The sequence below is a fragment of the Meles meles genome, chromosome 1, assembly GCF_922984935.1.
Source record: "Meles meles chromosome 1, mMelMel3.1 paternal haplotype, whole genome shotgun sequence".
Classification (NCBI taxonomy): domain Eukaryota; kingdom Metazoa; phylum Chordata; class Mammalia; order Carnivora; family Mustelidae; genus Meles; species Meles meles.
Genome location: NC_060066.1, coordinates 127,704,973 through 127,730,155, shown reverse-complemented (window position 1 = coordinate 127,730,155; position 25,183 = coordinate 127,704,973). Strand labels below are relative to the sequence as shown.

Sequence of the window (25,183 nt, the reverse complement as noted above, 5' to 3'; positions counted from 1 at the left end):
AACAATGTAGAAACAATGTACAAAAATGTACAGTAAAACCTATAAAACATTGCTGAAAGATGTTAAAGTCATAATAAATTGAAACACTCTGTTTTCATGGGTTGGAATACCTAGTGGAATCAAAATGTCAGTACATCCAAAGTAATCTACAGCTCCAGTACAATCTCTATCAAAATCCCATTGACCTTAAAAAAAAAAGAAAGAAAATTCTGTCCTAAAATTCATATATCAAGGGACTCCGAATAGCCAAAATAATCTTGAGAAAGAACAAAACTAGAGGACTCACTTCTGGTTTCAAAACCTATTACAAGTCTATAATAATCAAAACATTGTGGTTCTGGCATAAAGACAGACATATATATCCATGGAATAGAATAAAATCCAGGAATATAGCCTCTCATATATGGTCAAATGATTTTTTTTATAAGATTTATCTTATTTGAGTGAGAGAGGGAGAGCAAGTGTGAGTGGGAGGGCAGAATGAAAAAAGGTGAGTCCCAAGTAGCCTCCTGGCTGAGCACGGAGCCTGATATAGGGCTTGACCCTAGGGCGCCAAGATCACGACCTGAGCCAAAACCAAGAGTCAGATGCTTAACTGGCTGTGCCACCCAGGCACTCCTGGTCAAATGATGACAAGAATGATGCCAAAACCATTCAATGGGAAAGACAGTATTTTCAACAAATTGTGGTAGGAAAATTGGATAACCACACATGAAAGATTTCATTTACACCATTACCTGAGACTGTATACAAAAATTAATTCCAAAAGGATCAAAAGATCTAAATTTAAGAACGAAAATACCTTTCAAAACAGAGCTAAAGCTTCACAACATTGGATTTGACAGTGATTCATTACATAAGGCATTATGTGCTACACACATTACACATTACCAAAGGCATAGGTAACAAGAAAAAATGGACAAATTGGACTTCACAAAAATTTTTAGAATTTTTCATCAAAAGATGTATACAGAATAAGAGAATATATTCCAAATCCTAAAATCTGATAAGTGATTCATATTCAGAATATACAAAGAACACCTAAAATTCAACAACAAAAAATCAACCTAAGTCAAAAATGGGCAAAGAATTTGAGTAGACTTATCTCTAAAGATGTATAAATTATCAATATGCACAGAGATATGACTTCAATCTCAGGATGTCTATTATCAAAACAAACAATCAAAAAAAAAAAAAAAAACCACCAGGAAACAAGTGTTTTTGAGGATGTGGCAAATTGAATCCTGTGCATTTTTGGTGGGAAGGAAAATGGTATAGCTGCTGTGGGAAGCAGTGTGGCAGTTTTCAATCAAATGAACATAGAATTACCATGTGATTCAGCAATTCCACTTCTGGGTATATACCCAAACGAATTGAAAGCAAATTCTCAAAGTAACTATTCACGCACCCATGTTCTTAATAGCCAAAAATGTGGAAGCAACACAAGTGTACTTCAACAGACGAATGGATAAGTCACATGTGGTAATATCCATATGAAGGAATAATAGTCAGCCTTTAAAAAGGAAAACTTGCCATATGTTACAATAAAGAGAAACCTTGATGATATTATTGTTTGTCTGGGAAGTCTTTATATCTCCTTAATATCTGAAGGACAACTTTGCCAGACACCACATTCTTAGCTCTCAATTTTTATCTTTTAATGCTTTAAATACTTCATTTCATTCTCACCTGTCCTATTGTTTCTGCTGAAAAGTCCACTGATAGTTGAATGGCAGTTTTCTTGTAAATTACTTTCTTTTTTCCCCAGCTGCCTCTAGCATTCTTCATAAGTAATTTTTGACAATTTTGTTATAAAGTGTCTTGGAAATGGTCTTTTTGCATTGAAATAATAGGGTGTTCTAGCTTTGCAGACTCGTATGTTCAGTTTCTTCCCAGGTTTGGAAAGTTCGCAGCTATTATATCTTTAACTCTCTGCCCCCTTCCCTCTCTCTTTTTCTAAGTACACTAATTATTCTATTTTCTTCTCTGATAGAATCTGATAGTACTCATAGGGTTTCTTCACTTTTTAAAAATCGTAGTTCTCTCTCCTTTTCTGACTGAATCATTTCTAAAATCCTATCTGCCAACTCACTTATACTTTCTTCCTTCTTATCTGCTCTGTTACCTATGCTCTTCAATGCATTCTTTATGTCATTCTGTGACCTTTTCAGCTCCAGAATTTGTTTTTGTTTGTGTGTTTGTTTTCAATTTCAGTTGTTTTGGTAGAAAACTCATTCTGTTCATTAATTTATATGGAGCTCATTGAGTTTTCTTTCTTGGTTTTCTTGTAGCCCATTAAATTTCTTCATAAAATTTATTTTGAATTCTCTATCAGTTTCATTTCAATATTTTGTGTCTTTGAGTTCAGTATATAGATAATTCTTTTCTTTTCATGATGTCATATTACCTTGATTTCTCATCGTGTCTGACAATATGTGTCTCTGATTTTACATTTGAAATAGCAAACACTTTTCTTACTTAAAAATTTGTGTTATTTGGTTATTACAGCTCCACAGGCTAGCAATTAGAAAACTTTCCTTTTGTAATCCAGGAGGTGGCACTATAAACTCAAGCTTTGGTTTCTCCCATGGGTGTTCCTTCTTGGGATGAAGTATGCAAAAAGAGCTGGCACTGAGTTGGGCTAGATGTGGATTTAGCATCTGGAACTTCGGGGACGCCTGAGAGTCCATTAGGTGGATCCTAGTGTAGGGAACTTCAAGAGATCTATGAACAGACCTACTGCTGAAATTCTGAAGCATACAGAAGGAAATTAAGTTCCTTCAGTGCCATTTAGTATTCCTTGTCTGCCTCCTTCCCTTCCCTCTCTCTCCCCCAAGTCACGGAGGTCCCTCCTTAAAACTCTTGTGTAGCAGGTGAGAAACAAACCCCTCCAGCTGCAACCCACATGCAGCTAGCTAGTGCATCATCTTCTTTCATTTAACACTTCCTCTGCCAGGGAAGTAGCTCCTTCTGTTGCCCAAAGGCCAGAGTGCTGCACTGTTGCCCTGAAGAGGGAGCTGCCTCAGTGGGTTACCCCCTGTCCTCTGCCTCCTCTGCCATCTATCCCACTCTGATGTTGTGCCAGATGGAGCAGGTTCACCAATTCCCTTGAATCCACAGTCCGTTCTGAGATCGTATCCACTTACTTTTGGATGCACAAGTAGATAGAAATTGGTGTAATACAGAGAAGCACTTAAATACGGTTATAGGTGACTAATTAATTGTGAAAGAGGAGAGGAGAAAGGAATCACTCACAGTACCATGATGCTGACATCACAGTCAGTTTTTTTAAGGTTGTTATTTGTTCAATATAAATACTGCTTGTCTCATTCCTAGGTCTTGTTTTTTAAATATCAATAAAATAAGAGAATTAGATTTAGATAAGAACAATATATTCTTATCTAAATGTAAAAATATAAGAATAATATATCAATGTGATATATATATATGTATATATATATACACACACACACACACACACACCATGGAATACTATGCAGCCATCAAAAGAAATGAAATCCTGCCATTTGCGACAACGTGGATGGAACTAGAGGGTATTATGCTTAGCGAAATAAGTCAATTGGAGAAAGACAACTATCATATGATCTCCCGAATTGGAGGAAGTGGAGATGCAACGTGGGGGGTTTGGGGTAGGAAAAGAATAAATGAAACAAGATGGGATTGGGAGGGAGACAAAGCATAAGAGACTCTTAATCTCACAAAACAAACTGAGGGTTGCTGGGGGGAGGGGGGTCGGAAAAGGGGGGTTATGGACATTGGGGAGGGTACGTGCTATGGTGAGTGCTGTGAAGTGTGTAAACCTGGTGATTCACAGACCTGTACCCCTGGGGCTAATAATACATTATATGTTTATAAAAACTAAAAAACTAAAAAAAAAAGAATAACATATGAGTGGCAGTTTTCTTATGAAACTGAATTTCATAACTTTTATATGAAAATATGTTTTTATATAATTTTTTAAAGATTCTACTGAGTACTTAAGAGCTCAAAATCTGGAAACCATTGGACTAGCTTATTCCAGTAGTCTCTTTCAACATTAATATTTTCTGATCTTATGATTTATCTTCCTACATCCCAAGAGAAAAGAAATGTCAAGTAGAATGTCTAAGAATCAAACAGCTGTATTAAGGGAACTTAATGGTTGCATCAATCAGGATAGAGTAGGTGATGGCACAACAGCAAAAACCCTGAGTTCTCAGTGGCTTACAATAGCCAAGTTTATTTCTCACGTTTGCCTTAAATCAACAAGGAGACTCTTCATATTGGTCACTTTACAATCTGTCACTGAAACTTCATTTCGATACATGCTTTAACAATCTCAGAGGCCCCGGAGTAAAACATATTACTTTTGCTTTTATTTCATTGCCAAAGGAAATTACATAGATACTCCCAAATTCGACAGGACAAGGTGTGTAATTCACCTGCAGGGAGGAGCACTGAATATTTATGAATAAGATCTGGAATAAGAACTGTAATAGAGAGGGGTGCCTCTCTGTGGCTCAGTTGGTTAAGCAGCTGAGGACTCGTGATTTATGCTCACGTTATGATCTGAGGGTATTGAGATTCAAGCCCTATGTCGGACTCCGCTCTAAGTGTGATGCCTGCTTAAGATTCTCTTTTACCCTCTGCTTCTCATGCTCATGCTCTCTCTCTGTAAAACAAACACACAAACAAAAATCTCACATGTAATCGAGAAATATTAATTTTGTTTAGTGTAAAAATTTGAAAAGCAGGGAATAGGAGATGAACTACTTTTGCAATTTTCTAAACATATTAATATTAGCTAAACAGAAATTACCAGATTCCAAGATATCTTCAGATAAAGTATTTGATTTTTTTTACAACTGAGTGACGGAGACCGATTAAGCCTAAGTATTGGCTACAAACACACTATAGAGTTAAACTGCTCGGTTTTGAATTTCAGTTTCAGCATTTACTGAAATTTGACCATGGACAAATTACCTTACTTAGTGTACTTCAGTTCCCTTCATTTAAAACTGGGTATAATCATAATTCTATATTGCATTTATGTTTGTGTGAGGAATCAAAGTGATAATACGCTGAAATGACACATAGTTGTACTCAATACATAGTTTTTAGTTATTTTTATGTTTCTATCATGTTTATCAATAATACTATTACCCCCATTTTCCAACTGAGACCTAAATGCAGTAGTCTTTGATTTCTTTAAGGTTCACACAGAAGATGACAAAGCTCGGATTCAAAATTAGATGTTTGGCTTAGAGACTTTGTTTACATCCTAGTCACACTTGTTTAATTTGACACAATCATTTTAATCTTTGTCTTTAAGGTTATTTTATCAAAAAAATGTTTTCTAACAGATTGCTATAGATGGTTCAGGAAGGAAAAAGACTAATTGAGATTGGGAGAGAATATTGAAAGAAAGAAAAAGGGAGAAAAAAAAGAGAAAAAGAAAAAGAAAGCAAGCAACTGAAAATGTTCGGTGTAATTAGAAGTGGTGGCAGGGGCACCTGGGTGGCTCAGTGGGTTAAGCCTCTGCCTTCGGCCCAGGTCGTGATCTCAGGGTCCTGGGATGGAGCCCCACATCAGGCTCTCTGCTCAGTAGGGAGTCTGCTTCCCTCTCTCTCTGCCTACTTGTGATCTCTCTCTCTCTAATAAATAAATAAAATCTTTAAAAAAAAGGGGGGGGGGCGCCTGGGTGGCTCAGTGGGTTAAAGCCTCTGCCTTCAGCTCAGGTCATGATCTCAGGGTCCTGGGATCGAGCCCCGCATCCGGCTCTCTGCTCCGCAGGGAGCCTGCTTCCTCCTCTCTCTCTGCCTGCCTCTCTGCCTAGTTGTGATTTCTCTCTGTCAAATAAATAAAATATTAAAAAAAAAAAAGAAGTGGTGGCAGGATAGCAACTTGAGCAGAGGAGAGAAGACTGTGGTTTGTTCAGCAACCGGGAGTGATGGTTGGCAATCAAGTATCATCGTGGAGCTCACATTAGAGTTTTTTTGTTTTTGTTTTTTTTTTACATATTAGGTTTGAAGAATTGGAAAGGGTTGTAGAGCACCTATTGGAAGGAAAAAAATTCTAGAAAATCTATAAAGTCCTAAATTCAGCGTTTTTTTCCCTTGCTGAAGAGAAAGCAAAACAAATGTCTGCTTTTTGTTTTTCTAGAGTTGAAAAGACTGACCTGTGGATTTGAGAGTTGCTGATTTAAAGAAATGATGTGTTAAGTTATTTTAATGTTTTATGGGTATCATGTAGTTTCTAGCCCTCACTTTTTTCTTGAAAGAAATGGTTTCTATCACATGATTTGATATTGCTCAAAGCTTCATGACCTATTTTAGGTTTGTTGACAACTCAAGTTTCAGTTTCCAGGGGCACAAAATGTACTGTTTGTGTTTGAAGTGTGTCTGAGCCTTGGCTCAAAATGTTTCTTTCATTTAAGAAATCTGGTAAGCAAACTTGATTATATTTGCCTCCTTTCTCTACCTTTCCCATGTGATTTATTATCTTGAGCTCAGTTTCAATTTCTTGTTTTTTATTTTCCTTTTTCTTTTTCTTTGTTTTGTGAGAACAGTGAGCTTGTAGGAGAAAGTTTTGAAAAAAACTGTACATGATTCAATGCAAAGTTTAGAAGAATTATCACTTTTTGCGGCAAGAGAAACCAGTAACTGGACCAAATACTGTAGTAATGATACTACTTAAAGCTCTAAAATATTCAAAACAATGAAAAACGAAAAAAATACTTAGAGATAAATAAAAGTGAAAGATAAGCATAGATGTGACGCATAAGGTATTTCCATTAAAGTGTTTTGTGATACTTTAATTAAACAACCTAAAGAAATTTAACTATGAGGTATCTAGGCTAATAACTACAAATGATAAGAGTAGATAACTTGTCTCTTCTTGGTTAATGTTAATTTATTTACATGTTAAAAAATATATGACTATCTGCCTGAGATGCGAGGTTGCTTTGGATAGGGGGAAAGAACATTGTCATAGCTAATACTTATATAGGTAACTGACTGACATTTATGTAAGTAGAAAGAAAGCCATAGAAAGAGATACTAGTTTTTTTACTACTACTTTTTACCTAACATTTTAATAGAGCTCCTTTATTCTATTTATGACATGGTATGGTTTAAGTAGACTTTAAGGTGAATCACTAAGTTTATGGTATTTCATGTGTCAACAGAAATCCTGGATTTATTCTAGAGCTTTTCCCCTGGGATGTCATTTATATTGTGGACATTAAATAAAATAACAAATATCTTAATACTGATTGAGCAAATCATATGTGAGATCATCAGAAACTGGCAAACTTACGGAGAAATCTAAGTTAATAGTATTTTCTTCTTTTTCTTTTTTTTTTAAGATTTTATTTATTTATTTGAGAGAGACACAGAGAGAGAGAGAGAGAGCATGAGAGGGGAGAAGGTCTGAGGGAGAAGCAGACTCCCCGCGGAGCTGGAACTGGGACTCCATGCTGGGACTCTGGATCATTTTCCGAGCCAAAGGCAGTGGCTTAACCAACTGAGCCCCTATTTTTTTCTTCTTAGCATTGTATATGTTTTATTGGTACTTCAAATATCAATACCTCTTAAGGAGTATGGCTTTTTACCAAATGTCCTAGTTCAAGTTTTTAAGGAACTCCCAATACAGCTCATTTGACATATTATAGTAGCCCTTAAAGGTTTAAAATAGAAGGGAATTTCCTCTTTGTAAGGCAATCCAAGCAATATGAGATATGGACAACGGAGCATTGACATTAGCATTAATAACTGTGAATATCTTCTCTGAGGAAACTAATTTTAGGAAATCCATAATGGGAAGTAGACATAACAATGATTTCAACTTTCTTATTTTTTGGTTTGTTTTTTACAATATTTTCTTTGTTTATTTGAGAGAAAGAGAGGATGAGCCAGGGGAGGGCCTGGGGGAGAGGGAGAAGCAGGCTCCCACTGAGCAGGCCTGACTCGGGCCTTGAGCCTGGGACACTATGATCATGACCTGAGCCAAAGGCAGAGGCTTAACTGACTTAGCCACCCAGATCCCCTTTTCTTTTTGTTTTGTTATTGATATCAAAGACGTCAAGGATTTGTTTGCAGATTTTACTTCACATGATATAAAGATGCTTTAGTTGTTTTAATGTCTCTCCTCTGGAGTTTATAACTCTTTAGGTTGATTGAGATAAAAATTAAGATTAAATGAGACAATCTTTGACAATGACTGACCCTTGATAGAGATTATTGTATAATTGTATACATCCGCCTATGCTGTGATGCTAGTAGAATTTCTCAGCTTATGTCTGCAAGTTATCTATTATTTTAATAAGAACGTCATAAAATACATGTGAAACTGTATGAAAAACAGTTCAGAGGCAATGGATGGGGCAGTGATGAGAAGTTATTTCAAAATCAACATGTGATCTCCTGTAAGCTCTAAAGAGGTTAAAACAAAAAGAGAGAAAAAGAAAAGAAAGGTGAAAAAAGAGCAGGTGGAAAACCTTGCTGGTTCCTTCTTATCACTATTCCCATGGTGGGGGGGTGTATGCAAATACTTCTGAGAGTAGAAGGTATTATTAGAATTTGGAAAGAATGGAATGGAAAGAGAGATTGTCCAAGTGACTACACGTGAAAGTAGAAAGAGAGCATGAGTGTAGAGCAGTTTGAATAGTACCAGCCATAAAAATAATAAAAGAGTAATAGCAACATCCCAGAAAACAAATATATTGGGTTTTTAATATATCATACACTGGGGTAACAGTATTATTGATGTTAATTCACTCAATCATGATGACAACTTTATGAGGTACATGTTACGTTTTCTAGTTCATAGATAAAGAGCTTATTTCCCCCCCCTCCCGCCCCCCAAAAGATTATTTTGCAGGGCCACATAGATAATAAATGACAAGGTCAGGATTTAAACTATAGTTTATCTAACTCCTAAGGTCATTTTCTTAACATTTGGAAGCTTAAGTATGAAGTTCAAACCATGCTCTTATCTAATTCTCAACTCATTATCACCATCAGCCCTATATCATCCACTGTCTAGCCCGTCTTTGCTCTTTGTCCTTATTCTGATATTCATCTTCATCCAGTTGGTCTCTTGTCCTCCCTGAAAATTCTTCTTCCTATTTGTTTTTGAAAACCTTTCTCTGGTGCCTGGGTGGGTCAGTCGGTTAAGCTTCTGCCTTCCGCTCAGGTCACTATCCCAAAGTCCTGGGATTGAGACCTGCTCAGGCTCCCTGCTCGGTAGGGAGTCTGCGTCCCCCCTCTGCCCCTCGCCACTGCTTGCGATCTCTCCCTCTCTCTGTCTGAAATAAATAAATAAAATCTTTAAAAAAAGAGAGAGAGATGTCAAAAGATACTGGAGAAATTCGTGTTAATAATAAATTCTATTTAGCCTACTGAATCACAAAACATTATTTCAACATAAATGACATAAAATTATTTTTACACTAATTTTTAAGACTAATTCTTCAAAATTTGGAGTATATTTTATACTTATAGCACATCTCCATTCAGACTAGCATTTCAGGATCTCAGTAGCCAAATAATGCCTGTGGCTATGATATTGGACATTACATCTCTAGAATTCTATGAGAACTGTTGGTGTTATACAGAGAATGCTGATTTGTGGTAGAATCTATGGTCCAATCACTGGCTCTGTTTATGATCTGAGCCCAGACAATTTATTCAGTTTATCTGGCATTAGTTCCTTCATGTGGACAAAAGTTTTAAGGAGATTAGAATGTATCACATAATTTCTGACACTGTTTGCTTACTTTGGAAAATCATTGAGGGCATCACCCATGTTATGCCAGAATTTTATACAATGCCTGGAATTTAGTCTTTTTTTTTTTTTTAAGACTTTACTTACTTACTTTGACAGAGAGAGAGAGAGAGAGAGAGAGAGAGAACAGAAGCATAAGCAGGGGAAGGGACAAAGGTAGAGGGAGAGCAAGGAGCCAGAAGTGGGACTCAATCCCAGGACCCTGGGATCATGACAAAGGCAGATGCTTAACCGACTGAGCCACCCAGGAGTCTCTGGACTTTAGAGTCTTATGTTACAAGAAATGTATTGATCAAATGAGCCATTATGCTATGTGTTTTGCTAGTTTCTTAGAATATTAGGTAGAAGGTCTACCTTTAAGAAGTTTGGTATAGAATGATGAGCATGTAAATACTTAGCTATTTATAGTCTATTTATAATATAAATCGAATAGAGCTTAATAATGTCATATAAGTTAAAAACGATCATACAGAGGAGTTATTAACTATGCCTGGAAATATCAGGATAAGCTTCAAAAGATGCTACTTCAGCTGCATCTGGAAGGAAGAGTAGTTGCTAAGTACACAAGGATGTTGGCTAAGTATATAAGGAGGCTGGAAGGTGATAATTGGAAAATCATGGAGCAATGAAATTGTTTGTGAAATGTGAGGGAATTTTAGTTTTGCAATGGGTAAGTGCTCGGGTCTGCACACTTGTGTCTCCTTTCCCCCAAAATTTGCATGTTGAAACCCTAACCCCCAGTGCAATGGTATAAGGCTGTGGGGCCTTTGAGAAGTAATTAGGTTTAGATGAAGTCATGAGAGTGGACCCCCACTTACAAGGATCAGTGTCCTTGTAAGAAGAGAAAGAGACTGGAGCACTCTCTGTTCTCCACCATGTAAAGATACAGGAGAAAATGGCTATCTGGGTCTCACCAGACACTGGAACTGCCGACATTTTGATTTCAGGCTTCCCAGCCTCCAGATCTATGAGAACTAAATATTTGTTCTTTAAGCCACCCAGTCTGTAATAATCCAGATCTATGAGAACTAAATATTTGTTCTTTAAGCCACCCAGTCTGTAATAATCTTGAACTGACTAAGAAAGTAGGAAAAATTGTGTTTACATGGTGGGTTAGAAGGACCAAAGGAAAGCATTAGGGTTGACAGAGGAGTAATTATGGACCATAGTGTTCTGCATAACCCTTCCCTAAAACTGGTACTTCCTTGTTTTTCCTCATCTGAATGAATGATACCATCAAACACCTTTCTATACTTTTTCTCTTTCCTTCATTCTTCAGCTCTAATCTATCCATAAACCTATGGCCCTTCTTTCTCTGAATTATATCCTGTCAGTGCCCTTAGTCCAAGCCACTCACCTCTTTCCTAGATCACAAAAAAAACAAGTGCAACTGATCTCCTTATCTCTACTCTTGTCTTCACATAATCCAATTTCTTCATGACAGCAAGCGTGATTTTCTTTTCAAGTATACCACACTTTCTTCACTCTGCTTCTTAGAGACTCAAAGACTTTCTCATTGTGTTCTACAAGGTCCTAGATGATCTGGCCTAATGGACCTCATATCAGTTTACCCTTCACTTTATTACACATTGTTTAGCTACTTTTTTTTTTTAAATGTCACTTTGGTTTTTTCTTTCCTTGGGTTTTTTCCTGTTGTATTTTCCTCTAGATTGTTCTTTCTCTCATGTTCAAATGACTGGCTCCTTCTTATCTGTCAAATCCTAGCTGAAAATCATTTCCATAGAGAAATCTTCCTGACTTCCTGACTATTAAAATACCTTGATGGCAAAGTCACTTTCTATTTTATTACTGTTAATTCATACTAGTTCTTATTGAACTTATTGAACTTATCTTCAGTTGTTTATTATTATTATTATTAATTCATATATTTTCTTTTTTTATTCCTTTTTCTTTTTTCAGCTTTTCATATAAATTCTAGTTAGATCACATATAGTGCAAAATTGGTTTCAGGAGTAGAATTAAGCGGTTTATCACTTACATACAACACCCAGTGCTCATTATAACAAGTGCTCTCCTTCAAGACACTCCTTAAGGGCACTCCTTAGGGCCCTCCTAACAAGTGCCTATCATCCATCTAGCCCACCCCACACCCACCTCCCTCCCTCAACCCTTACTTTGTTCTCTATTATTAAGAGTTTCTTATGGTTTGTTTCCCACATCCCTATTTTTTCCCCCTCCCATATGTTCATAGCTTTTCTTTCTTTTTTTTTTTTAAGATTTTATTTATTTATTTGACAGAGAGATCACAAGTAGGCAGCCAGGCGGGCAGAGAGAGAGAGAGACAGAGAGGAGGAAGCAGGCTCCCTGCCAAGCAGAGAGCCCAATGGGGGACTCAGTCCCAGGACCCTGAGATCATGACCGGAGCCAAAGGCAGAGGCTTAACCCACTGAGACACCCAGGTGCCCTCTTTTTAAAATTTTATTTTATTCTTTTATTTTTAAGGATTTTATTATTTATTTATATGAGAAAGAGTGCAGAGCAAGAGAGAGAGCAGTAGTGGAGGTGAGGGGCAGAGGGAGAGGGAGAAGCAGACTCCCCACTGAATAGGTAGCCCAATGTGAGAGTTGATTCCAGAACTCTGGGATCGTGATCTGAACCGAAGGCAGACGTTTAACTGACTGAACCACCCAGATGCACCATCTGTTTTATTTCTTAAAATCCACATATGAGTGAAATAATGTGATATTTGTCTTTCTCTGAGTGACTTATTTGGCTTAGCATCATAAACTCTAGGTCCATTCATGTTATTGCAAGTGGCAAGATTTCATTTTTTAAATTTTATTTAAATTCCAAGTTAGTAAACATATAGTGTAGTATTGGTTTCAAGAGCAGAATTTAGTGATTCATCCCTTACATATAACACCCAGTGCTCATCCTAACAAGTTTTCTCTTTCAAACCCATCACCCATTTAGCCCATTCCCCACAAACTTCCCCTCCAGCAACCCTCAGTTTGTTCTCTTAACTATACTGTCCCTTATGGTTTGCCTTCCTTTTTGTTTTTGTCTTATTTAATTCCCCCCCCCCATTATGTCCAGTTAGCCAATGATTCATTAGTTGTATAACACCGAGTGCTCATCACTGCATGTGCTTTCCTTAATACCCATCACCGGGGTACCCCATTCCCCAACCCCTCCCTCCTTTGTAACCCTCTCTCCTTTGCTTCCCTGAGTCCAGAGTCTCTCACGGTTTGTCTCTGTCTCTGATTTCTTCCCATTCCATTTTCCCTCCATTCCCCTGTGGTCCTCTGTGCTATTCCTTATGGTCCACATATGAGTGAAACCATATGATAATTGTCTTTCTCTGCTTGACTTATTTCACTTAGCATAATACATTCTAGTTCCATCCGCATTGTTGCAAATGGCAGGATTTCATTCTTTTTTATGGCTGATAATCCATTACAGACCCGCACACGCGCGCGTGCGCATTCACACGTCACTTTCCATTCATCAGTCAATGGACATTTGACATTTTCCATAGTTTGGCTGTTGTTGATAATGCTGCTATCAACAAAGGGGTTCATGGACTCTTTGAATCTCTATTTTTGTATCCTTTGGGTAAATACCTACTAGTGCAACTGCTGGATAATAGGGTAGTTCTATTTTTAACTTTTTGAGGAACCTCCAGACTGTTTCCCACAGTAGCCACACCTGTTCTTATTCCCACCAACAGTGTAAGAGGGTTCCCCTTTATTCATCTCTTCGCCAACACCTGTTGTTTCTTGTATTGTTAGTTTTAGCCATTCTGACAGGTGTGAGGTGATACCTTGTTATAGTTTTGATTTGTATTTCCCTGATTGTGAGTAATGTTGAGCATTCATATATTTTCTTTCCTCAATGGAATGTAAGCTTCTTGCGAATTAGAATCCTCTCTCATTCATCACTGTATCCTGAAAATCATCCACATGCTTACGCAAAACGCAGCATTCAGTTTAAGCAAAGGGCTTATTGGATAAATGGATTAAGTTTTCCCCATCTGTACTATTATTCTCTTCTATAGGTTTTTACTTATATTAAGGGAAAAAAAGGGATTGAATTCATCAATTTAATGTCCTATCAGGTATAAGAGATATTTAGCTTGGGGCACCTGGGTGGCTCGGTCGTTGGGTGTCTGCCTTCGGCTCAGGTCATGATCCCGGGGTCCTGGGATTGAGCCCCACATCGGGCTCCCTGCTCGGCGGGAAGCCTGCTTTCTCTCTCCCACTCCCCCTGCTTGTGTTCCTGCTCTAGCTGTCTCTGTCTCTCTGTCAAAGAAATAAATAAAATCTTCTAAAAAAAGAGACTGAGAGAGAGAGAGAGAGAGATTTAGCCAAAAGGAGAAAAAAACAAAGCACTCTACTGCTTATAGGCATTGCATTGAGCACATGATTTGATGGAGGTGGGGAAAGGGTCTGTTTCCTCAATTCATGGGCATTCAACTTCCAAATAGTTTCTTAAATCTTAATGCAGACACTTAAATAGCTAAAAATTAGGGTTGGTGATGTAAAAAATAGAATGGGATTGAATATCCTTTTTCTTTTTGAAATTGAAACATTATAATGTTTGCAAATAAATAGTTAAGGCAATGTTTTGACTATAAGTTCAGTTGGCTTTGATTGTGATTGTCCTATTAGTGAAGGACTTCAGAAATAAAACCTAATCCTAATTAAACAATACACGATTAAGGATTCTTTACATATAAGCTGCCAGATGTTTAAAAAGGTTAATATTCCCTCAGTAAGGAAAACATTAAGTTCTAAAACGTCACTTAGATTGTTTTTCTCGTAGGTTATTTATAGATATTCTCCACCTGTTAATATTGTTATTGATAATCCTTTTCTGATTTTGAATAAACACTTCCTCTATGTGTTTATTCATGTTAACATTTACTTAGTAAAACATGTTTCTTACAGGAATATAAATACTTGCTGGAAAGAATGCTGACAACTGCAAAGCAAAATGAAGTGCCTTCTATTGCTTTCAGTCATTGGGTTCTGCTGGGCTCAGTATGCCCCAAATACCAAACCTGGACGGACAACTATTGTCCATCTGTTTGAGTGGCGCTGGAATGACATCGCTCTTGAATGTGAGCGATACTTAGCCCCAAAAGGATTTGGAGGGGTTCAGGTGGGTATTCACAGTATCCGTTGTGGTTCGCTATGCTTCTAGTAAATGGCTATCATGATCTGTATCTGTGAAGCGGAAACGTTTTACTGAGGGAGAAAAAAGTTTAGTATTGTTGGCGACGTTATGTTTTGTTTCTGATATAAGCCTTCTGCAGCAGGACGTTTCCAATATGTTGTTAATATTTTCAGGTGGTTGTTAAAAATGTAGCTGTATATGCAAAGATTAAGAACTTATTTTAGTTTGCTGATTAGTCTCTCGAGTATCCAGTGATATAAAGTAACCCATCCTTTGATCCTTATTTACTATGATTTTTTACTTGTAGATCTCTCCACCCAATGAAAATCTTGTGGTTAATAACCCTTCAAGACCTTGGTGGGAAAGATACCAACCAATTAGCTACAAGTTATGCACAAGATCAGGAAATGAAGATGAATTCAAAGACATGGTGACTAGATGCAACAACGTTGGTGTAAGCGAATTAAAGTTTCCTTTAAAAACTATCTAGGAAAATAATTTCTCGTCTCTCCTGCTTGTTTTGAAGAAAATGTTTTCCATATCTATTTTTTGCTTTATTTTACACTTAAGCTATAACTAAAATTTAATGATTACCCTATGTTCATCTTTCGTAAATTTTTGTATATGTGCTATCTGTCTACTAAAGAAATTTAAGTCAAAGTTTAAAGTGAACTTACTTATAAAGCAAGTATCAACTTTTAGTCCTAAAACTATACAAATTTCTGGGGAATACTTTTCTAGTTAGGAATTGGAAATTCGAGTTGCAATGGTTGCTGTAATTTTTGTGTGACTTGTATCTCCACCTGTAATTTCTGGGTCTTCTTTCACATAGGGTTTTTGATGGTAATTAATTATATTCTTTTTGGCAAGGAGCATGAGAGACAATATTTACCTTCAGATGCTTAATAAATAATAAAGGCTCTCTGCTTCTTTCTTAGGATGATGCATGGAAATTTCAAAGACCACTACTGTTTGCATCTCAGCTGATTCTTACCCCCGCCCCCCCGCCAAAGGCTGCATTTTTTTTCATATTATGGTAGTTTCAGCTCTATAATTTTATCACATATATAAGTATTTTACCAAGATGATAGAAAGCAGATAGGGATTCAGTTCCCATTAATTTCCTTTCACTCTTGACTTTTGATTTACTAAGAAGAGAAGTTAAAAAATAACAAAGATCTATTTTGGAGTGTGGTTAACATACCATAAACTTCAATCAATAATACCGTAGATTATTACCTCTGTATAAGTCAAACTGAAATAAAACTCTGTTTTTCAGGTCTATATTTATGTGGATGCTGTAATTAATCATATGTGTGGGAACGGTATGGGTGCAGGAACGAGCAGTACTTGTGGAAGTTACTTCAACCCTGGAAGTAGAGATTTTCCAGCAGTCCCATTCTCTGCTTGGGATTTTAATGATGGTAAATGTAAAACTGGAAGTGGAGATATTGAGAACTATAACGATCCTTATCAGGTAATTAAAGAAGAAAACCACAGTGATCTAAATAAAGAGCTATCTGTGCCTTTAATTATCTACATGTAGTTTATCGATCTTCATTTTAAATACTGGTCTGGATTCCTTAGGAAAATAGGATTCCAAGTATGACTCTTTCAAAATAAGAAACTTGAACTGATATGTAAAACATTTTTCCCAATTTAATTTGTCCCAGTCAAAAAGCTCATCTACTTTATTTCCTGCATACTCCATTTTTGTACTAGAAAATATGTCAAAGGTATGTCCATACTAGAGTGTCAGTATCTCCAGTTCCCAATGCAAGGAAGACACTACAGAAATATCTGTTAATGAATAAATGAATGAATAATCAAATGAATTCTCAGGTAAAGGTGATGTTTTGTCTATCGCTCACAAAAGGTTTACTTTAATAGGTCAGAGATTGTCGTCTGGTTGGTCTTCTCGATCTTGCACTGGAGAAAGATTACGTGCGTTCCACAATCGCTGAATATCTGAACCGCCTCATTGACATTGGTGTAGCAGGGTTCAGAATTGATGCTTCTAAGCACATGTGGCCTGGAGACATGAAGGCAATTTTGGATAAACTGCATAATCTAAATACAAGGTGGTTCTCTGCAGGAAGTAAACCTTTCATTTACCAGGAGGTACGTTAATTCATCTATGTGTCTATATTTCATGTGTATATGAAATAATATCTTTTAATTCAGTAGAAAATAAGTGATAGGAGTGCCTGGGTGGCTCAGTCGGCTAAGTGGCTGCCCTTGGCTCAGATCATGATCTCAAGCTCCTGGGATCCAGCCCGGCGGGCTCACTGCTCTCTGGAGAGCCTGCTTCTCCCTCTCCCTCTGCCTGCTGCTCTACTTACTTGTGCTCTCTATCTCTCTGACAAATAAATAAAAAAAAATATAAAGTAAATTTTAAAAAAGAAAATAAGTGATAGATTTAATTAATAAATTTCAGTTGTTTATGGGCTGAATCATTTATATAGAAGAGTGTTCTTGAACCTCTTGTAGTGAGACAGTATCGAACACCTAACTCTTTATCACAAGAAGTTTTATGAAGTGCAGAGAATTTATTTAGGCTGCAGACATCTGTGTCTTTTACCATCTCCTCAGAGACCATTAGAAAAGACAGATAAGATTACAGTGGTTTTCTTGAGCCAGTCTCTCTGAGTTTACATCTTGGCTTTAGCACTCTTAGCTGTGTTCACTTGGGCCACTTGATTAACTTCTCTATGCAACATTTTTTTTTCATATGAAAAAAAGGGATGGTGATAATAGTTATGTTTTTGTCTAAATATTAACGAGTTAACATAGTCAAGCACTTAGAAATGTTGTGAACCAGATGTTAAGTGCTATAGAAATGCAAGCCTTTTTATTATCATTATGTGCAAGACTAAAATTACGTCAACATTCTCACAGGCCAACAATTCACCTTGTTATATTAATTTTTTAATATTGTAGCATATAATTTAGCACCAAAAAAGAATCTTTCCTTAGAGAAAGCCATTTACGCTTTTTCAAATAATAAAAATAGTTTCAAGCCATTTTCTATATAATAGTACCTTGTTGGTGAAAAGTCTTTCAAGTTCTGATTTAAAATGATATTTCAAAAAAAACCCCAAAAAACAGTAGACCTAAAGAAAATATTTTTCTTTCTTTCTTTCTTTTTGTTTTTTAAAGTTACCAGTGGTTTTTCTTTTTCAAGATTTTATGTATTTATTTATTGGAGGGAGAGAGAACGAGTGGAGGAGGAGGGGCAGGGGAGGAGGAGGGGCAGGGGAGAAGGAGAAGCAGGCTCCCCACTGAGCAAGGAGCCCGATGTGGGAATCGATCCCAGGACCCTGGGATCATGACCCGAGCTGAAGGCAGACGCTTAACTGAGTGAGCCACCCAGGTGCCCAAGAAAATAATTTTCTAAAAGAGGATGAACTTGAATTTAGTGTTTCAATTTAGGACAATACATATTTTTAGCGGTTAAAAAAAAGTTAAAAAAATAAAATGATATTTCCCTGTATTTCTACTAGGTAATTGATCTGGGTGGTGAGCCAATTAAAAGTGAGGAGTACTTTGGAAATGGCCGTGTGACGGAATTCAAGTATGGTGCAAAACTAGGCACAGTTCTGCGCAAGTGGAATGGAGAGAAGATGGCTTACTTAAAGTAAATGAAGTATAATTTGTCTTTTAAATTATTTCAAAGATGTAGTAGTCTTATTATCCCAATCTGAGTTATCTTCAGAACTTATTTAGAACTTTTAAGGATTCGGTTACTAGTAATGAGGGTTAGAGTTCCCCACACTCCAATTTATCATCTTTATTCTTAAGAATGTCAATCATGAGGGTATCTAGAAACCCCAAGCATACCCTAGAGACTTTTATATTATATAACTATACTATATTTGACTCATGTTTGCATATAGTATGTGAAGGCCACGTTATTGTTAAAATGATTGTATCATTTATGAAGTACTTACAAGGTGACTATTTTAAATTTACGTGTACTTATTTACATATTTTATATGAAACGATTTACACATATTATCAATGATTTTCAAATATTAGAATATTTACATTATAACAATATGATCTCGAAACCTACTTTTAATCCAGTTTTCCTTGCTGTCTGCTATCATATGGATATTGATCATTCTGAAGTTTCATCTAAATTATAATGTACTAAGATCTCTAAAATGACTTTTTTTATAACAAAAATCTTATAACTGTAATGTGACTGTAATACAAGTAATTCATACATATACACATACATGGAATGCATAATGTATCTGTATATTGTTTATATATTTTTTTAAAAACTCCTATAGAATAATCCTTTTAATTAGAAAATTTCATTTGGGCCTGCTCTACCAAAAGAAATACACATTTAGGTTACCCTAAAGCTATTGGAAAAGAATACATATCTGTGTGTGTGTTTTAATAGGAACTGGGGAGAAGGATGGGGTTTTATGCCTTCTGATAGAGCACTTGTCTTTGTTGATAACCATGACAATCAGCGAGGACATGGAGCTGGAGGAGCATCTATTCTTACATTCTGGGACTCTAGGTAGGTAATAAAGCACCCCCCCCCCCCTTTTTTTTAACCTACCTTTTAATGATGCTACAAATATTTTCTTCTATGATGATATCATTTTGTAACCTTCAGACTGTACAAAATGGGAGTTGGATTTATGCTTGCTCATCCATATGGATTTACACGAGTAATGTCAAGTTTCCGTTGGACAAGGCACTTTGAAAATGGAAAAGTAAGTTTTAGTGTTCTCCAAAAATATTTTCCTCAAGGAAGGGAATGCAGTTTTGTTGTGATTGTACATGATGCTATTATATTTACTATTTATCAAATATTGAAGTGTAAACCTGATATAGGACACTTTAAGTAATGCAGTAGATAGTAAAGAATTCAAATTCATGGTCTCTACTGTCAGAGTATTCAGGCAATATCACAATTATGGCAAACATACACTCACCCAAAGAAGCACTTAAAAGTAAGGATATAGTGAAAAAAAAAGAACGAAAAAAAAAAAAGGATATAGTAAGTAAAATATGCACTTTTCCTAAGTACCTACTTCATAGGGTTGATATAAGGATAAGTTAACACTTGTAAAGAACTTAAAACAGTACCTGCCAATAATACAATCAGTATATTTTTTTACGTACTTTGAAAAAAATGTTGTATGGAATCCAAAGAAATTATTCAGTTGAACTGGGATTAAATAGTGAAAGTATCTTTTAAGAGGAAAGAAAATATATGTATTAAAGAAGAGAAATTTGCAAACTCTTTTGGGAAATATAAAGATGAGAAAAATATTTGGGGTAATCCAGGATATTAAATAGCCATTTTATTTATTTATTTTTAAAGATTTTATTTATTTATTTGACAGACAGAGATCACATGTAAGCAGAGAGGCAGGCAGAGAGAGAAAGGGGGAAGCAGGCTCCCTGCGGAGCGGAGAGCCCGACATGGGGCTCCATCCCAGGAACCTGAGATCATGACCTGAGCTGAAGGCAGAGGCTTAACCCACTTAGCCACCCTGGTGCCCTGAATAGCAATTTTAAAAAGGGAACTGAGAAATAAAATTATGAATGTATTTAGAATGTTAGTGGAAAGGTTTTTTTTTTTTTTTAAAGTGAAGATTTCAGGGTGCCTGGGTGGCTCAGTTGGGTAAACAACTGCCGTTAGCTCAGGTCATGATTCCAGAGTCCTGGGATCGAGTCCTGCCTCAGGCTCCCTGCTCCACTGGGAGTCTGCTTCTCCCTCTGATCTTCTCCCTTCTCAAGCTCTCTCTCACTGTCTCTCTCTCAAATAAATAAATAAAAATTTTAAACTGAAGATTTCAGATGCATCATTGTACAGCAACTTCATACCTAAAGTAAAAAACACTTTTCACAACAAACCAGACTGATATTTACCTGGTTTCTTCCATTTTTTTTCTATGATTCTCATTAAAAGTGCCAATCAGAAAAGCACAGTATTAAAACTTTGGTCAATTTAATAAAGAATATTGTGAAGTATTGATTAACACATTTATCCAGAAGAAAGAATGAAGGAAATGAATGCTTATTTAGCAATTTATCATATTCAAGGCATTTTCACATGTATTATTTAATTTTTTAGCAACTACACAATATCCCCATTTTACAGAAGAAGAAAAATAGACACAGAGAAGATATGTATATTAACTAAGTTTTCTTAGCTAATAGTGATAGAATCTTTGTTTCCATTCTGCTGTTTCTGAACCTGAAGACGTTGCCACTTCAATATCATTGCACTGTTGACAGTGATATTTACTAAAAATTCCATGGCAGGGTCGCCTGGGTGGCTCAGTCCGTTAAGCCACTGCCTTCAGCTTGGGTCATGATCCCAGAGTCCTGGATTCAAGTTCCGCATCGGACTCCTTGCTTGGCAGGGAGCCTGCTTTTCTCTCTTCCTCTGCCTGCCTGTGCACTAGTGCTCGCTCTCTCTCTCTCTCTGACAAATAAATAAATAAAAATCTTAAAAAAAATCCAATGAAACAAGATGGGATTGGGAGGGAGACAAACCATAAATGACTCTTAATCTCACAAAACAAACTGGGGGTTGCTGGGGGGAGGTGGGATTGGGAGAGGGGGAGCGGGCTATGGACATTGGGGAGGGGAGGCGAACCATAAGAGACTATGGACTCTGAAAAACAACCTGAGGGTTTTGAAGGATCAGGGGTGGGAGGTTGGGGGAACAGGTGGTGGGTAATGGGGAGGGCACGTTTTGCATGGAGCACTGGGTGTTGTGCAAAAAGAATGAATACTGTTACGCTGAAAAAATAAATAAAATGGAAAAACAAAACAAAACAAAACAAAAAAAACAAAAATCCATGGCAATTCCTTGGAAAGAAAATAAAAGGGCAAGAAAACCTTACCTTTAAAATATGGCACTAGAGAATGAAAAATTGGGGAGAAAATGGTGAGGACTTGGTAAAAGGCTGTAAAATTACTGAGGGACTTAGATTCTGAGTGAAGACAATGCAGACACAAGACAGATTAGGTTTGGTGTTCTGGAGAGAAAAGAGACAAATACCTGAAATGTTAAAAGTCGGGCTTTTAAAATTTTTTCTTTTTTTTCTCTTTACTTAAGGATGTTAATGATTGGATTGGGCCGCCAAATAATAATGGGGTAATTAAAGAAGTTACTATTAATCCAGACAGTACTTGTGGTAATGATTGGGTCTGTGAACATCGATGGCGTCAAATAAGGTGGGCATTCTTATTTAGAGATGTCTCCTCATAATAAACATTCTTAACATTTTATTTTATTAAACAGTTAATGTATTCATCAGCATTTTATGTGGTATTATATTTTTAGGAACATGGTTATGTTCCGTAATACAGTTGATGGCCAACCTTTTACCAACTGGTGGGATAATGGTAGCAACCAAGTAGCTTTTGGAAGAGGAAACAGAGGATTCATTGTCTTTAACAATGACGACTGGTAAGCGGATCTCAATTAGAAATAACATTTCATACTAATATGTTCCTGATTTACTACTTTCTCTTCTTGCACATTTACTCTTTTCATATCTGAAAAATTCCTTAGTGGATTCAGAAACCACAGAAATCAGAAGAAAAATGATGATGGCTTTTATTCTGATCTCTTCTTTATAAGGGCTTTCTGTTCTAAGTAGAGTGATTTTATGTGCACCCTTGCATGTTACTTGCAGATATATGAGGCACACATATAGGGCCACACATACACCCCCCACAAAATACGCAGAATAGTTAATATAAAGGTTGTGAAATCACTAGAACAGTCTAATAACCCCCCTCCCTTTTTAAATAATGGAAAGCTATTGCCTCAATACTGAAGTACCTTTTTTTAGTTCTCTCTTTTAAGTATTCTTGTATCTGTTTTTTTCTTCTTCTTTTTTTCACTTCCCTTTCTGACAAATAATATATTTTTTAAAGCATATGTATAAAGAACCTGTATCTTATGGTTGGTCAGTGATTCACTTCAGGAGATTTTCAAGTTTTAGTGCTGAGACTTCTTCTTACTTTCATTGGTTATACTTACATCCTTTGCCTCTAGTATATTGATTTCCTAATATATAGAACTATGACTTAGTAGATGTCTTTGCAAGAATTTGAAATGTCTCAGTTCCAAGGCCAGCTTTCACTCATGCTTAATTCATTTTAGCCTACATTATATTTTACTGACAAAATGATAAATCAAATATATCTCTTTCTTGCCAAAAGGAGCTATGACTAATTCTTTAATTTCTGTCTTTTGGATGGGAAAAGAAAAATAAATTTATGATATATATATATATGTATATATATACAGCTTTATATTTAAAACCATATACTTCTTCATAAAATGCTAGATTATTTTTATTTCCAGCCCAAATTCATTTTCTCCTCTTACGAAAGATTTTTGCAGAAATAACCAAATTTAAATTATTGAAAGTAATTAGTGTTTTCTTAAGTTTAGATGAGGACAAATTTAAAATATTTGTGTTTACACAGGAAGTACTTTTATCTAAGAGTGACAATTTACTCAAATTTTCACTGATATTCCTCAACCATAATTTTGTGATAATATTTACTGCTGACTAAGAAATTGCTAAGCCTTCTGTAAGATTACCTTTAGTCTTGGAAAACAGCTCACATCTACGAGAGAAGTCTTTATATTTTCTTCTCACTGAGGCTTTGACTGCTTAGAGTTCTACAGCACACAGTTAAGCTTTTAGAGAGAGTCTGAAATCTTGCTTTTAATTGTGCTGAATACAAGTTAAATCTTAAATTTTACCTTTCAGGTCATTATCTTTAACTTTGCAAACTGGTCTTCCTGCTGGCACATATTGTGATGTTATTTCTGGAGATAAAATTGATGGCAATTGTACGGGAATTAAAATCTATGTTTCTGGGGATGGAAATGCTCATTTTTCTATTAGTAACTCTGCTGAAGATCCATTTATTGCAATTCATGCCGAATCTAAATTGTAAAACTTGAAATAAATAAGTACACATACTCAGAGAAATAACCAAGTGTATTTCTTTTCGTGTCTGTGTCTGTGTGTGTGTGTGTGTGTGTATTCTTAGAATTCATGAATTTTTGGTAAAAGCTGTAAGTAATCAACTTGAAAAGCTCAGAAAAGCATAAAAATCACATATAATTATATAATTATAATATAGCTACAATTGATACCATGTTATATTTTAGAAGACTCATGATGACTTATTTGTCAAAAGAATTTCTAAGAATTCAGGGAGTCATCTTAACAAATATGCTTGTTGCCATTAACACTATTTCCCAGTATGTATTAATGTAGTTCTTCCATCAAGTGTGTTTCTAATAGTTAGGGATATCTGATTTAATTATTCTCATACAAAGTTATAACATTTGAGTGACTTCAACTTATGAAAGCCCTTTTACAGTTAATAAGTTAAAAAATAAACTTAAATTATACAAGATATAAGTCTCAGTTATATGGAACTCATAGGAATTTTCTACTTTCTATTTTTCACTTTCTCTTTGTAATGTATTTAACTTGATTTAGATGTGTGGTTTTTTTGTTCCATTTCTTAACCCCCGTATGGATGGATGTAATTTTTTAGGACTCTCATTATACCATAGGTTCTGGATTTTCTTCCTGATCCTCCAGCTATTCATTTTCCTTCACCTTGACTTTTAATGTGAAATTTGGTAAGGATCTCATCTGTGTCTTATAACCTTCAGTTGTTTTTCTTATGCTTGAGTGATAAAATAAAAACCATAATTTGGAAACTCCCTCTTCGTTTCACCTGTGAATTTATCTATAATTATTCTTAATATTATTATCATTATTATTTTGAGAAAGAGAGCAAATGGAGAAGGCAGAAGTAGAGACAGACTCTTAAACAGACACCATGCCCAGCCTGGAGCCCCATTGGGGGCCTTGATCTCACAACACTGAGATCATGACCTGAGCCAAAATCAAGAGCTGGGTACTTAACCAACTGAGCCACGCAGACACCTGATCCCTATTATTTTTTTTCTTTCCTCCTGTCATAATGAAGAAAGTGTACTTCATTTTATCAAAGGCCATTCTTCTCACTTGTGTTAATACCGTTCCATTTTTATCTGGTGGGTGACTTTATTTCTTTAATTACCATTTTTTCAGAGCACCTGAGTGGCTCAAGTTGGTTAAGCATTGGACTCTTGATTTCCACTCAGGTCATGATCTCAGGGTTGTGATGTCAAGACCCATGTGGGGCTCTTGGAATCTACTTAAGATTCTCTCCCTCTTCCTCTTCTTCT

The 25,183-nt window shown here is 36.1% G+C and overlaps 1 protein-coding gene across 1 annotated transcript; it reads left to right on the top strand.

Moving 5' to 3' along the window:
- The first annotated feature begins 6,360 nt into the window (after positions 1-6,360).
- AMY2A (amylase alpha 2A) lies at positions 6,361-23,920 on the top strand. The gene is made up of 11 exons (XM_045992172.1): positions 6,361-6,443; positions 14,697-14,910; positions 15,233-15,379; positions 16,205-16,402; positions 16,816-17,046; positions 18,429-18,562; positions 19,340-19,462; positions 19,562-19,661; positions 22,025-22,143; positions 22,253-22,378; positions 23,700-23,920. The coding sequence occupies exons 2-11, from the start codon at positions 14,743-14,745 to the stop codon at positions 23,887-23,889; spliced, it is 1,536 nt and encodes a 511-aa protein (XP_045848128.1). The 5' UTR covers positions 6,361-6,443; positions 14,697-14,742; the 3' UTR covers positions 23,890-23,920.
- The last annotated feature ends 1,263 nt before the right edge of the window (positions 23,921-25,183 follow it).